The sequence below is a fragment of the Cupressus sempervirens genome, chromosome 9 (genome assembly GCF_028749045.1).
Source record: "Cupressus sempervirens isolate cs-2001-9-10 chromosome 9, ASM2874904v1, whole genome shotgun sequence".
In the NCBI taxonomy this organism is placed as follows: Eukaryota; Viridiplantae; Streptophyta; class Pinopsida; order Cupressales; family Cupressaceae; genus Cupressus; species Cupressus sempervirens.
The window spans coordinates 609628013-609644475 of record NC_143126.1 but is presented as its reverse complement, the minus strand read 5'-3'; the positions used below and the strand labels follow the sequence as shown (position 1 = coordinate 609644475).

General features: G+C 30.6%; 1 protein-coding gene and 1 pseudogene across 1 annotated transcript; both read right to left on the bottom strand.

Annotated features, from left to right (window-relative positions):
- Positions 1–1597: 1597 nt before the first annotated feature.
- On the bottom strand, positions 1598–2489 carry LOC149540159 (cytochrome P450 71AU50-like). The gene is made up of 3 exons (XM_089802660.1): positions 2316–2489; positions 2122–2192; positions 1598–1895 (listed from the first exon to the last, which is right to left on the bottom strand). The coding sequence occupies exons 1-3, from the start codon at positions 2487–2489 to the stop codon at positions 1598–1600; spliced, it is 543 nt and encodes a 180-aa protein (XP_089658786.1).
- Positions 2490–2599: 110 nt separating this feature from the next.
- Positions 2600–3121, bottom strand: LOC149540158 (cytochrome P450 71AP13 pseudogene; annotated as a pseudogene).
- Positions 3122–16463: the final 13342 nt, after the last annotated feature.

The window sequence follows — 16463 nt, the reverse complement described above, 5'->3', positions numbered from 1 at the left end:
GCTCAAAATATCCCCTGATGTTTGAAAGGATAAGAATTGAGGAAACTAGAGGAAGGACTTTCCCAGTTGCCAACACAGTTTATGTGGACAAGTTAAATGTGAAATTGTTAGAGGATGATCTCAAAGGGGTTATTATTCAATCACCTACAGATGTGCTCCAAAATGAAAATTATATCTCTGAATACCTTGAGAATCAAGAAATGGACTTTTAAGTCAATGAAAAATATCAACACTAATTATAGAGCTCTAAATGCAAAGATGGATGAAGTTGAGAATAACTTGGTTGAGGGGCATGTGTCTGGCAATACTAGGAATGATTTGGAAAAGATCGGTGTGTCACAAGGGTTGCTTATAGAATTGAGAACATTGAAAGAATTACTACAACCATGGTAAATATCTAATAGAAGTTGTTGGATGCCTTAGTGGAGAGTATGAATAAAATTGCAAGTAATGTTGATTTTCATGAGGAAAAATTAATGGTGTTGCATTTGGATGAGGGTAAGAGTAAGGCTATGGAGAAGTGTCCTCATAAGAAAGAAGTTGAAGGGAAGAATGATGAGCAGAACAAAGAGAATGCTAAAGCCGCCATGGACAAGATCAATGAAAAGAAGGAGGAGCTAGCTCTTGAGCCAACTTACTATTGGACTTGTTTTATTGACTTTGGGTCTTTTTCCTTTTTTGAATCTTTAGTTGAGGTCTTTCATTTGCTTATTGTCCTAGTTTTGGTCTCTATTTACTATTGGCTATGTTGTTGGTGTCTAGTTGTCATGGGGTTCTAGTTGTCTTTTCCAACATCATCTTATTTGTTGAACTTTTAATATATATTATTTTACTAACAATTAGGGTTTGGGGTCACCTTTAATAGATGTGCTTTAACCTTTAATCAAAAACACAATCATTCCAATTTAGTTTTTGAACATGGTGGTTTTTAATAATTTTGTAAGAATATTTGGTACTTTTTGTAATGGTCGGTCTTGTGCTAGCTCATTTATCAAGTGTAATGAATCTTCATAGGGTTAGCCTATGGTTCTCTTTGTATGCAATTCAGGTTTAGAGCCATTTTCCTACCTTCTTTATAAAAAATATAGTCACTCTTCTTTAGCTTATAATCTTCCAAACAAATTAATTTAGTTTGAAGTCATGCATTTGTTAGGTTGTATCCAGTCATTTGCATATTAGCATACACAATATTAGACAACAAAAAATGCCTCAATAAAAAAATAGCTTAAACAAAGTACATTCTTATATAAAAGGAACCGACAACAAAGATGTAATTAAAATAATATAATAGCTTCAGCAAAATAGAGTAATGTATTTAATAGCAAAACCTTCCACATAAAAGATACACCTAATATTATATAATACCTAATATTATATAAGATAAATATATTATACACTAACTTTCCAAGTAAAGGTCCAAATACAATAGTAGTCAAATATATGTGTCTATAAATAGCTAACATTCCGCATAAAGGTACTACTAGAATAATAGATGTGCGAGTCTATATTAGTAGCTCTTGGCATGACTATATTTCTATATTAATAACTAAATTTCCACATAAAGTTAGAAATTACAACAACAGAAGTATATCCAAGGTTAGGGTGCCATGGTGGTGAGCCTCCAGTAGGGAAGAGCAAAGAGAGGAATCTCTCTTGGCAGGGTCAATCCAAACACTTCATCCCTATCCAAATCACCCTCTACCCTCCGATCAAAGCAATGAATAAGCTGAGCCAGGACCAGGTAAACATTGGAAAGACCCATTGAAATCCCAGGGCGTCCCCTCCTCCCTGCTCCGAAAGGCAACAATTCAAACTGGTGGCTTCTTACGTCTACGCTTGACCCAATGAATCTCTCGGGCTTGAATTTTAAAGGGTCTTCCCACACACTTTCATTCCTTCCAATCGCCCAAACGTTCACAAGCAACCTTGTTTTCGGTGGAATGTAGTATACTCCAACATTGCAACCCTCGGTGGACTCGCGTGGCACGAGGAAGGGGCCCGGTGAATGCAATCAAACTGTTTCCTTCACCACGTATCTCAAGTACTCTAAATTTTCAAGATGACTCTCCCTCACTGTGCGATCTCTACCAACTTCTAACTCAATCTCTCCCATCTTCTAACTCAATCAGCAGCTCAGCCATTGCGCATTCTATAGTTGTGGCAGACGACTCTATTCCGTCGCTTAACATATCCTGTCAAAACTTTTTAATTATTGGCTAGTGAGAATCATGTAAGTTCAAAGTCTAGACAAAATAGAAAACCCTAATATAACTAGCAATATTTGTTTTTAGTCGAATCATGTAAACTGAACCGACCGCGATGATTGCTTTCATGTAAAGGCGATAGATTTGTATCTCAGAACTCTCGCTCTCAGTCATGTCCAGCAGTACGTGCTCATCGATCAGCTTCTCTGCAAACTCATCAATCGAAAAAGGCAAGAGAGGGAATGTAGTCTCCCACAACAAATACTCCCCCGAGATGTATAACATCATGCACCATCTTTACACACCACTCTCCTCCTCCGAGTTCATCATCTGAGAAACTTCTTCCTGCAATCATTCTGCACACTGTGTTGAGTGAAAAGGGGAGATGTGTTTACTCAGATTGACGAAACGCATGCCATTCTTGTTCGCCTCCCACAGAGAGACTTCACCATGGTGGAAACCACTTCCTCTCTCACCCATCTGAACGACTCCGTTCTCTTGGTCGTCAGTAATTCGATAGTGCACAGCTTTCTGATCTGCCGCCAGTACTCTCCGTAAGGGGCAAACACCATGTCTCTGCTGTCATAGACCATGTGCTTTGCGGCCGCTGATGGTGGGCTGTTTGCAAAGACTAGATCGTGGGTTTTAAGAAACTCTTTGGCCATGGCAGGAGAAGAGGCCAGAACTGTTTGTACAGAGCCCAAGCGTAAGAACATGATCGGTCCATACTTTTTTGCCAGCTCAGCCAGGGATTGGTGAGGAAGGCTTCCCAAGAGGTGGAGATTGCCTACCAGTGGCCCTGGTGGCAATCTCAACTCTCCCTTCTTGCTCTTCTTTTTGCTCACAACTCTGTATATTATCCAGAGGAAGATGAGCGAAAAACCCAACTCTACCGCAGGGAAATCCAGCCATGCCATTTTGGGTAGCCCGGTTTGCAAATATTTCATATGAGGTAATTAGTATTTAATAAAAACTAGTGGACAAAAGTTACACGTTCTTGTAGTCAGTGATTGGCTTTCCCATCGGGAATTGTTTGAACACCAAGATACAACATAATAGTAAAAGAAACAAAGTGTACCTTTGTTAAGGCACACGTTTCAGTTTCCTGTTTAGACGTTTCCTTTCCATCATGGCCTTCCGCATTTCTGATGAAATGACGTTTCATAAGATGCTTATCAGATCCATGTATTTGTTTGTGCGAGGATGAGATTCAAAGATAACTGTAGTATTTTGGACTCAGATTGACTTTCCAATTAGATATTTTTGCTACATTTTGAATTAGACAACAACTGCATATTCTACTCTCTTCACCATGATCTTGTATTATAAAATAATCACGTACGGTATTAAATCTCACTCTTAAAAATTCAATAATAATTTTCAATCATAGTTTTCTTTCATGAATTAGGTATTTTCAATGGTAAAAGATTGACTACATAATTTTTAAAAATATAGTTTGGAAGATATAGATTTGTTCTCTTAAAGTTGAATGAGGAAACAGTGAAAACTTAAAAAGCACAAAAATATAAGAAATGTCTTTAAAAGACATGAAAACAATATACAAAATTAATAGTATGCTTGTCAATGAAGGTGAATCTAGACCATACTTCTTTCGCCATACATTAGTGGATTCAGAAAGAGAGCAAGCATCAGTCATCTCTTCTTCCTCCTCAATTTCCTTTACAGATAAAGAAATAGCTAGGGAGAGTTAGGGTAATCACTTTGAAGAGGAAGGCCAACTAGAATCACTACCAAAACTGAACAATCATGTACTAGCGAGACAAAGAAACACTACCAGATGAGGCCCATCCAGCGTTAGGACCACTAAAAGGTGGTGAAGTAGACCCTCAATGAGAGAAATCTAGGTCATGACTAAAAATACACCAAGGATCATGTGAATATGGTATGTAGGAATACTTGGCAAACAAACTTTGATCACATCATGGATAATGGTCACTAGAAATAGAAAGTTTCATTTGGAATTTGGCAATTGTATAAGATACCTTTCCTAAATTTTTCTAAAGCTCTTGACATTAGACCCCCTTCAAGAGAAACCTTATCAGCTTGTGTTTGAATCTAAATCATCATATTATTAAAATAACAAAATTTAGCAAAAAAAAGAAATAAAAGTATCGATAGAGGAGTGAGAAAATATAAATATATTGCTGTCCTTCCATATAGAAATTAATATTTCTATCTTCAATGTATTTCACATATTAGCAAACCAAAAAGGAAATTTGGAGGAATCTCCCAACAAATATGTATGTAGATTAAAGAAACCTAGTTGAAAAGGGCCAAAAATAACAAATCCAAACCCATTACACTTATACAAGATGAAAAACATGTAGGATAGATTTAAGATAGTCATAAAAAGGAAATCAAGGATCTTGACCCCAAATTCTAAAGATTCAAACTAAAAGGTAAGTCTTCGAGAATAATATACTACAAAAAATTAGAAATTGTTGGCTATATACAACAACATACCAACTAGGCAACCTTATAAGAATGCAAATTCAATGATGAGTCAAAATGGGGACCATAGGCAATTTGGGTGAGGGCCAATGATAACCTGAATAAGGTTTCAAGCTAGTGATCGATGTCTAAGGATACCAATACTAATCAAGGAAGAATTTGAAACTATAGCTTGATAGATGATATACAATTTTTTAGAACCAAGGCTGAAATCACTGAATTGCAAATATAATGATCTGGGTGATTGAGGTAGAATTGAAAATGGAGATCCTTCTAGGTGTGTAGGCTCATAGATAGTCTTGAGAAAGGTCCCAAGAGATTCATATACTGTGCCTATGAAAGGAAGAATCCTTGAACTTGAACTAGCAAAAACCACCAAATATTATGTTGGTTGAAAGAAAAACTATTATAGAAACTAATGTCATCCCAATGAAGCCAAGGTTTCGATTATTCCAAGGCATGCCAAATTCTTTGAGAAACAAATGAGACCTAGATTTGAATCACATTTTAGGTCTTAAAGAAAAAAAGTACATTCTCTAATCTTTGTAATGATCAAGGAAAAGCCATATGTCTAAAGAAACAAGAAAACCTCTTTTGAAGTTCAATCCCCAAGCACAAGATACTACATATGTGCTTTAATCTAAGCAATTTTGGTATCATAATTGTAAAAAAATTCTATTGATGGCAATGACTTGTGACCTAGATATTTAAACTATTGTAGAAATGATTTGCAATAAATTTCTCTATAGTTGCACATAAATTACTTATGGTAACTCATAGGACCAACAAAATATTGTGAAATTTTATCTAAATATGGACATTTTACTCTTCTCATTAAAAAATAAGATGATCCTTGACCATCACTATAAACCAAGAAAATGAGATCAAATAAACCAAGAAAAGGAGACAAATAAATCAAGGTAAATATTATACTTCAAAATATCTTAGCAAATTTATACAAAATCAATAATGTTTTTCATATTTATTTAGTAGTGATTTGACATTTATGAATTTTCTCATTTATTGTTAATCTTGTAAAATAATTTTTTTAAACAATTCTCATGGATTTGTTTGCCTTGACCTATTTGAGAAAATATATACTTTTTGAATAAAAAAATATATATTCTCTCTTTTTCTTTTATGCTAGTTATTTTGTAAATATTTTTCTTTTTTTAATCTAATGCTAAATCATGATAGTATTTTTTTTCATATTTAGTAAAAATTTGGATAGCTAATGATGAAAAATAGGTGTCAAATATAGAGGGCTCAGCATTCTAAATTGAAATATTTTAATTTTATTCTAAAACATTATTGTCATTTTATTATCATTACCTTTGTGTAAAAAAATTTAAGCAGTACTAGAGAATTAAAAAACTTTGGTTGGAATAAGAAAACCTCAACATTATTAGTATTAGCTTTTATATGTGAAAGGATACATTTTATATGATATATTTTTTGAAACTGATAAAACCATTTCACTAGCATTTTTCTTATTATTATTCTATCATCTCAAATGCAATACTTTTTTTTTTAATTTATAGCTTGGAGATCCTCCCTAGTCATGATGGAAGTTCAAGTCTCTTATTAGATATTAGAGAATAATAAGAAATTATTTTAGTTTTCCTTGGTTTATGTTTTAATCAAAATAATCAATATTATATTGAAAAGAATGTGCAAAATGATCTAAGTGCACTCTTTCTTTATTTTATTTTGTATTAAATTAAGTGGAGAGGAACGTGAACATGTTTTAGAGTACATCAAAATAATCTACATGTGGAATGAAATCAGACCAATCACAAAATAAAAACATTTTACTTTTTTATAACATAGAAGCAACAAAATTAGAGCCAACCAAGCTATAATAAAATTTTTTATGTTTCTCAACAACCCATTTAGATCTATTTATGAAATTATAACAATGCTTCAATAGATCTTCACTTGAAATATGCAAAATGACTGATAGAAATAGTACTAATAATATTTATTGATTAAAATTTTAAAAAGAGTTTTAAGACTACCCCAAACCCCATAAATTCATTACTTAAGGTAAAGTATTGAAGACAATAAAACCATCTATCTTGTCAAAGCTAGTAATGCCCCCCAAAAACTCTTTAGGATGGAAACCAAAAGCTAATTGAAATCAACTAGAAAAAGTAGGGATCTAGGTACAAAACAAATACCTCCATAGGAAAGATCTAGGATCACACCAACTCCTTTGTAGAGGTAGCTAGCTCCTCTTTAAGGTCATTTATCTTTTGCACAACATTCCATAAACTTATCATGTCGAAAGAAGAAACATTAGAAATAAAATCTAGCATGTAACCTAGTTCTTCTGGGTGCATTAAAAATATATTACTAGTAGAATCATTAGAAGAAAAAACTACTATAAAACATTTAATCTAAAGTAAAATAGTATGGAAAAAACTACAAGGAAAAATAAGAGTATCTTGATAGTAATCCAAAATAATACCATCACTAGTTGGACAAGCATTATACTTAGAAATATTCATTTTGTCATCAAAAAGACATGAGCCAATGATAAATAATTTATACTAAATCAACAATAGAATGGGTATCATTAGATGATGACTCCAAATCCAAAGTTAACTCAACAAGGTGAGGAGAACCCAAAAATAGGAATCTATGGTTCATAATCTTTTGAAACATTGTGATAAAAAAAACTATCAATTGTGAAAATACTAAGATGACCTCATCATAAAAAGTCTTCTTCCAAATTCAGGAGGACAACCTATGAGGACTATGAGAGCATGAAAAATAAAAATGCTCAACAACTCAAAATATAATACAATGAATATGAGTCCCTTCATATTCCACCACTTATCACTATGACTTACTTTTAATGTGCAAAATTAATTATTTGGAAAGGGCCTATTGATCATCTCCCTTAAAATAATATGAAAATATATTCTTTCATGAAAGACATTAGTCACAAAATTCACTATCCAAAAATCATCTTAATTTATTATTGTTTTCATCTTAAGCTTTATCACACTAGAAATGAAGGGGAAGACTGATAACCTTACACACAAATAGAAAATATTAGCTTCATTATTGAAAGCATTGAAGGAAGAAACCCAAGGGGAACATGATTTCAATTGTTTCCCTCACTATATAGCCTATTTTGGAGGTAATAACCTTTCTCAGCTAGACAACCTATGATGAGTATTTTTTTGTTTCTCAGATTTCAATGATGATGGAGAATCTATTTATTTGGCTTCTACATTTTTAAATTTTTTTAGAAGTACTCGTATGTTTTGTGTGATCATTACTCTTGGTCATATCACATTTTCTATTTGACAAGTTATTTTAAATTTGTCATGGTATTGTAGGTAGGGTTTTATTCTTCAAAAAATGAACTGGAATGAAACATGATTATTCGATCCCTAATAGATGAATTTAAAATAAAAAGGTTCCACCACACATAGATTGTGAGAATGTTTCTAGCAATCAATTAAAGTTCTCTCTCTTTATGCTCATATTTTATATGTTTGATAGTTCTTTCATTAATTATATATATTTCAAATTCATGTGAAGTTATGAGTGTCGTAATTAATATAATTTTAAAATTGATGATAAAATAAAAGAGGAAGAAATTATTTTAATTTCTACCATTTTGAAGTAATGAGTCATTAAATGAATTCATTCCAACTAATATGATGAGATTCATATCATAAGGTCAAATCATGCATTAAAGCTACAAAGTTTTATGAATAGTGTAACTATTTTTAATTCTTAAGAATGTTTGGTATTTACTAAAAACATGAACAACAAACAATGTTCTAAATATTTCTTTATAACAAGTGACATGTAGTGGCTAGTACTTGCCTCAAGTAGGTATAGTAATAATACTTAATAATTTATTTTATTAGTCTAGAAGTGAGAAAAAAAAGGTAGAATTATATTTTAAGAACAAGATTTTAAATATATAATGACAAAAATTGAAGTGAATTAAAAATATTTATTTTAATTAGAAAATGTAATTATATATACATATATATATACATATATATATATATATACATTTATATATATACATATATATATATATATATATATATATATATATATATATATATGTATATGTATATGTATATATATATATGTATATGTATATATATATATATATGTATATATATATGTATATGTATATGTATATATATATATATGTATATGTATATGTATATATATATATATACGTATATATATATATATATATATACATATATATATATACATATATATATATATACATATACATATACATATATATATATATATACATATACATATACATATATATATATATACATATACATATCTATATATATATGTATATATATATGTATATGTATATGTATATATATATATATATATATACATATATATATATATACATATATATATATACATATATATATATACATATATATATATACATATACATATACATATATATATATACATATACATATATATATATATATATATGTATATATATATGTATATTTCTTTATTGGAACTTTGAAGAAAAATAGATAAATATTTGTTAGAACAAATTTATTTTATTTTGATATAGATTCATATTATTTTACTAGAGAAAACTATGCTCATGAGTTAATAGATTTAACCATTTTATTAATAGTGGAAAGAAAAATTTATAGTTGTAGAGAGTAGAGGGACTTAACTCTTTATCAATTGAAAGCATTTGTAATGAACCCTTTTTGGGGTCATTTGTTTACATGCAACTTTTTCTTTAATTTGTATCCTTCTGCCATATTTTCTTCGATAATATTTAGAAAATAGGGACAATTAAGTCACAAAATCCAATTGCAAAGACTTGTTTCCAAAAATCCTTTGCAAATATGCAATGGGGGTGCTCTTCCTAGTTTCTTTCCTTAATTATATGCAACTGATTTGGGAAGAGGCCAACACTTAATAGAGTGATCCAATAAGGATGTATATAAAAAAAAGAAGTAATTGATTATAACATGAGAAAGGGATTGATCTCCATTATGTATCTTGCAAGATTGAAGAGTTACATGGTGTCAAATGTTTAAGAGACATATCTCTTCCTAATCGTATCTCTTCCCGACATAAGAAGATCTATTTGTTATATAAATTGTATCTTTTTATGATACCAATAAGACTATAATGCAAATCGCTTTTGATAATTAATGATTAAGCACTACTCTTTCCAATTGTTGTTAACATAATCATCCTTAACCAACCCTTGATTGATCCTTCTTATACAATGCAAATATGTTTCTAATATAATAGTTAGTAATATATTAATATGAGCTCAATTATTTATAATTGATTTATTTATTAAACTAAAATATAGATTAAATTATAATCATGCAGGTTTCATTATTGATTTTGAATAATAATTATTTATTTATCATCTTATTCATCATGCTAATTATGTTATACTCATATCATATTGTCATAATTTTGATAACAAGATAATATGCAATTCATAATTGTTAATAATATTTTATTATAATCATCTTTATTATGATATTATTTTTTGATATTATAATATTATCATAATATATTTAATAATATTATTATAATACTATAATAATATTATGATATTATTATTATGTTTACTTGTTGATTATTCCTTCTTGGCTACTATCATATTATATGATTATTATCAACATAATTATTATAATATTGTGTTCTTTTTAAAAAAAATTATTATTTCTTTGACTCATTATATTATTAAATTTTATTAAAAAATAGGGGACATGACAGTCCACCCTTTCCAAAATTGCTTGTCCTCAAGCAATGCTAATCTTCCATTTAGTATTGTGGATTATTGATCCTAAAATGACAATTGTGACTTGAAGTTAGAATTGTAAAACATAAGCTTATACAAACTAGAGATCATAATATTCACTAAGAATAATTTTTAAAGATGGGTACTTATCTTGACATCATTTAGTATTTGTCCACTAATAATTTTTTCTCAGCTCCATTTGTAATAATGTCCTTGCCACTTGGAGCTTACTAAGTACAGCTTGAATCCCCATTCACTCACTAAGAATGTAGAGTCTTGTCGTAGATTATTTGTAAGCATTACAACATTCATTAAGGATCCTCTTGATCCAATCTTGATAGAATGTTCTCAATCTCCACACTTGCTATTCATCGTCCATGGTGCATTGACCCTCACTAAGAATCCTTCATGCTTTGGATACTCAAAGATGTTGTCTCTAATCTTAGTACTCACTAAGAAATTGTATATTAGAATATATGAAAACATAAGCATGCACTAAAAATGTATATAATTAGTGTATGAGACACGATGCAAACACTAAGTATACACATTGATGCATGAAGACACGATGCAAACATGAAGTAGACCCATGAATGTATGAAAACATGAAGCATACATGATGAAGATAGATGATGCATAAAGGCACAAAGCATATACGATGCAGACACATCATACATTCTTTGTTGATTTTCATAATTAAGTAGAGTAAAAGGAATGAAAAATATGCTTTCCTAATATGCCTTTTGATCATGGATCCTGCAACACAGATAATTATTAGTATATAATAGCTCCAAAGAAATATGAGTCTTATGATGATCTCTTTCTCATTTACATAATTATTTGGAAGATTTCTTTATATAGTACATAGACAACTTTCTCTCTCCTTATTATGATCATCTTGGGATGGTAGAATGACGGTGCAGAGGGCACATGAAACAAGCTCCAAGCGAATCTGACAAGTGCTCGAAATTACTCCGCCTCTCCCTCCACCATCTCCCTATCTCACGATTTCATAATGTGGATGAGAAATAGACCCCTATGTAGTATAATATGTTCCTAATGTCATCATGGTTCCTTAGGAATCTATCTTAACATAGATATATACATGTATCCACTTATTTTGATATTTATCTATTTTTCATTTTTCATATATTCACATCCATACTTGTGTATACACACACACACACACACACACATTGTGATGACCACTTTTTAATCCTTTGACCTAATATTCAAATTTGGGCATAAGTTAGGGAGTCATCTAAATTAAACAACCCTATGACCGTCATTGCTATTTAAAATGTTTGAGGAGTTAAGCATTTAAAATTAATTTATTGGTTTGTTTGGTAGATTTTTTCTTATAGTTCCAGATCATCTTCTCTCATCCTAGTTACAACCATCTCAAGATGGTAGAATGACGGTGCAGAGGGCACATGAAACAAGCTCCAAGTGAATCCGACAAGTGCTCGAAATTACTCTGCCTCTCATTCCACCAACTCCCTATCTTAGGATTTCATAACTCAAATGAAAGATAGATTCTCCAAACTATAATTGAAATGCAATCTAGATGTTCTTACAATCTTTAAGAATACATATATCTTCTTATAATGTTCCAGTATTCCATAAATGCAATATTTATTTATATATCATGCATTTATTCTAAAATATTTATCATCACATATTATATATATATATATATATATATATATATATATATATATATATTGAAATGACTTGTACCATATATTTACCATTGATGAAATTTTCAATATAATTCAATGAGTCTTAGTACTTTGGTATTCTACTATTACAGGGTCCTGTATTGTGTACTCAAGCCTATATGCTCATGTAACTTGCCTTGTAGTTGGTGTTTCTTTTTACTTTTTCCTGCATGAACATTCTCAAAGGAAAGGATCAAGGCACATAGCTCTTATAATGCATAAAATAATAAGAGAGAGACTAATTGAATATTCAAATAATAGAAGACCGTTCAATTAAAATATAGATAGAAATCTAGAATATATACTTTGAACATATATGCATATAAGCATTCAATCTTCTAAGTATATATTTTTATTCTATATTTTAACACATTATTTTCTAAGGTGGTCAATTTCCAAATCTATAATCACCTATATTCTTAAGAGATTGTTGCACATCCTCTTACGTTAACAACATTTGGTATTAGACTCTTCTCTTGAATATATGAAACAATTTTTTTTATCACTATCATCAACCAATATAAGTGACATATTCTTATTATATGAAATAACATCTTTATTCAATGTTGACCATAATGAATTATTTCATATACCTAATAATATTATTAGAATTTTGTTCCAATTAATATTATCATTAAGATTGAGTAAAATTATAAATAAATTATTTCAATTAAATATTCATACTTACCTCCACTTTCCATTTCATGTAATACCTTCACTTTCGATTTCATTTAATAGGAAGGTAAAAATATATTTCCTTGTGAAATAGAGGGTTTTGGCAGGTCTTTGCACTTACCTCCCATAAGCTCTCCGGATTTCTTGGTATTAGGTTTAGGTTTTGGTTGGCATGAAATATTTTATTAAGGATCGCCGGTCTACGAAGCAAATTGAATCTTACTTCCAACACTCAATTCAGATTTGACTTCTCTTCTATCAATATCTTTCCTCAATCTTTTAAACCTGTTCGTTATTCTATTCCTTAAGACCCTCCTATCCAAGCAATACCGTATGTTTAGATACGTTGTCTCAACTCAGGGATGCTGAACATAATCAATGTTATGGATGACACCCTTTCAAAGAAGATACTGTATGCAAAATTATGTTTTTACTACTTAAAGTCTTTCTTACCATCTGTATTCCTTTAAATGCTTTTAGATGTGTTCGTTGTTGTTTTAAATACTATTAACTTATTCATAATTCTCTTCGATACTCCTTTGGAACATTATTCATTAGTGGCCAATCTCCCTTATATATCTTTTCCTGGACAGCCATCGTTCCATTATCCAACCCGACAGCTTCATTAGCTTAGAAACATTCATAATATTGAGAAAGTGTAACTTCGAAAACCCAAATGGCTTTCCAAAAAGTTCTGATAGATTCTTGCAACTTGTATTACTGTCCAATGTCAATTTTTTCAAGTAGGCAATGCATGTAATTCCAAATAAGTCATACAATCACAATTTAGTAAGGAGATTTGCACTTAGATCTTATACCCATCTCGTCATAGCAAAATTCTTGAGTTCAAATGTTTGCAAATAATGCATGGCACGAATATTTGGTGGCTGAACTTATACACGACATAAAATAAATTTAACTGACAGATGGCACATCTGAAGTGGCTAAGAAAAGGTTTTGACTATATTTAATGCTCAACTCTTGAAGACAGGTTAACTTGGAAAAATCTTTCAAGTTCAGGAATTTATCTAGTTCTTCAATAGATAATTTTAGGTGCCTCGATCTTAGTACCTACAGATTCACCAGCTTTGATATTTTGCTCAACTTTCTACCAATTATACTGAGATTCCAGAGACATTTGAGTTCGTTAGCTTCTCTATGCTATCCGGATGATAAATGTAATTTTCATTTCAAATGTTTAGTGTGCGCATTTGCTATAATTTCTATCAATTCTGTGTTGGATTATGAGTTAATACTACCCATGGCAGATTTCGGCAGCAAGGGGAATGACAACCTCCCTCTCTTGCAGATATTGAACGATACATTTAGAGTGGAATGCATCCAAAATGCTCTTAAGTATATGAAAAAATTAGTCAGGTTTAGAATCTTCAAGACTAAAATTAAAATGATATTACAAAAGCATATTAACAAAATTTTTCTGGTTTCAAATTTTTTTCCATGAAGATAATAGTAAGCTTGTGGCAACAAGCAAGGAGCAGATGTGCGAGGATATTTTGTTTGGTCTTTGCTAGATAACTTCGAATGGATATATGGATACACCTCCAAATTTGGTATGCACCATATTGATTTTAATGATGGACTAGAACACTATCCCAATTTATCAGCCTACTGGTATCATAATTTCTTGCAAGGAAAGAGTGAAGGGCATACAGAGGAATTCTTGATAGATTTAACAAAGAAACATACAAGAAATCTCAACCCTGTCATAGCAGAAGCCTAAGAACGTTGCTCCAATTCTGGCTTCCATGCTTATCTGTATTCTTTAATTTATGTTGGTTATTTATTTAAACACTCTCCCGTTTTGTTTTTTTCTATACTCTCAAATTTATATCTGTTAACTAATGTAATTGCTTTTTATTTTTATGGATTAGATATGCACTTTATTGTCGTGTATGGTGTCTTGTCTGATTTCTAATTTTTGACATAGATCAGAAACACCGTTGTGCATCTACTTTGCAGAATACTAGATTTTGTCAGTTGTTTTTTGAAGTAGTTGTAAAATGGCAATTTGAAGCGTATGGTTTAGTCTAGGAGCCACTATATGTCCCCTTTAATAGACCTAGTTTTAAATCTGGTGCAGTCGTTCATGGTGAGAGCTTTTCAAGCCTTTGATGAACATGATTCTAGAGATCAATAAGGCGTAGATGGGAATAGCCAACCTACATCATCTAATATGTTTCCAATCGTAGTCTGCTCATTCGCACAATTTATATTTGATATACCATTATTGTTTGTTGAACTTATTTGATGTCCTGATTGCCTTTCTAATTCCATGGATGTCTGTGTACGATGGTTTGTAATAGAGATTTTTACATTCTGTTTGTTGACCGAATCTTATATCACAGGCAGTGTATTTTTGCTAATCATTCCACACCACTTTATTATTAATTTACAACTTCACACGAGGGCAAGATTCAGGCTCTGATACCATTTGTAATGAACCCTTTTTGGGGTAATTCGTTTATGTGCAACTTTTTCTTTAATTTGTATCATTCTGCCATATTTTCTCCGATAATATTCAGAAAATAGGGACAATTAAGTCACAAAATCCAATTGCAAAGACTTATTTCCAAAAATCCTTTGGAAATATGCAATGGGGGCGCTCTTCCTGATTTCTTTCCTTAATTATATGCAATTGATTTGTGAAGAGGCCAACACTTAATCGAGTGATTCAATAAGGATGTATATAAAAAAAAGAAGTAATTGATTATAACATGAGAATGGGATCGATCTCAATTATGTATCTTGCAAGATTGAAGAGTTGCATGGTTTCAAATGTTTAAGAGACATATCTCTTCCTAATCGTATCTCTTCCTGACATAAGAAGATCTATTTGTTATATAAATTGCATCTCTTTATGATACCAATAAGACTATAATGCAAATAACTTTTCATAATTAATTAATGATTAAGCACTACTCTCTCCCATTGTTGTTAACATAATCATCCTTAACCAACCCTTAAATGATCCTTCTTATACAATGCTAATATGTTTCTAATATAATCATTAGTAGTATATTAATATGACCTCAATTATTTATAATTAATTAATTTATTAAACTAAAATATAGATTAAATTATAATCATGTAGGTTTCATTATTGATTTTGAATAATAATTATTTATTTAATGAGAGCAATGTTTCTAGATTAGATTGTGTGATTTTTTTTAGCATCAACGTTTCGGATCATACTACATGATCCATCATCTAGATGAGAGACAACCAGAATATGAAACCTCAACTAGTCCTAAAAGGAGGTGGAAGGAAGGGCAAAAAAACCAAGAAGACCAAAATTAAGACAACCAAAAAGAGAAAAGGAAATTAATAAACATAAAGAAAAAGACAAATGCAATACCTTTAAGCATTAAGTTAAAGAGTAAAAAAGGTTCAAATGGAAAATAGTGAAGGTGAAGAATATTAAAAAATTAAGGATCAGCATGAAAAAAGAACGAACATACAATTATGAATATATATATATATATATATGACAAGAAATAAATCAAAGGAAAAAGACTCCAATCATAAAAAACAAGAAGAGAAACAAAGGAAAGGACACTAATACCAAAA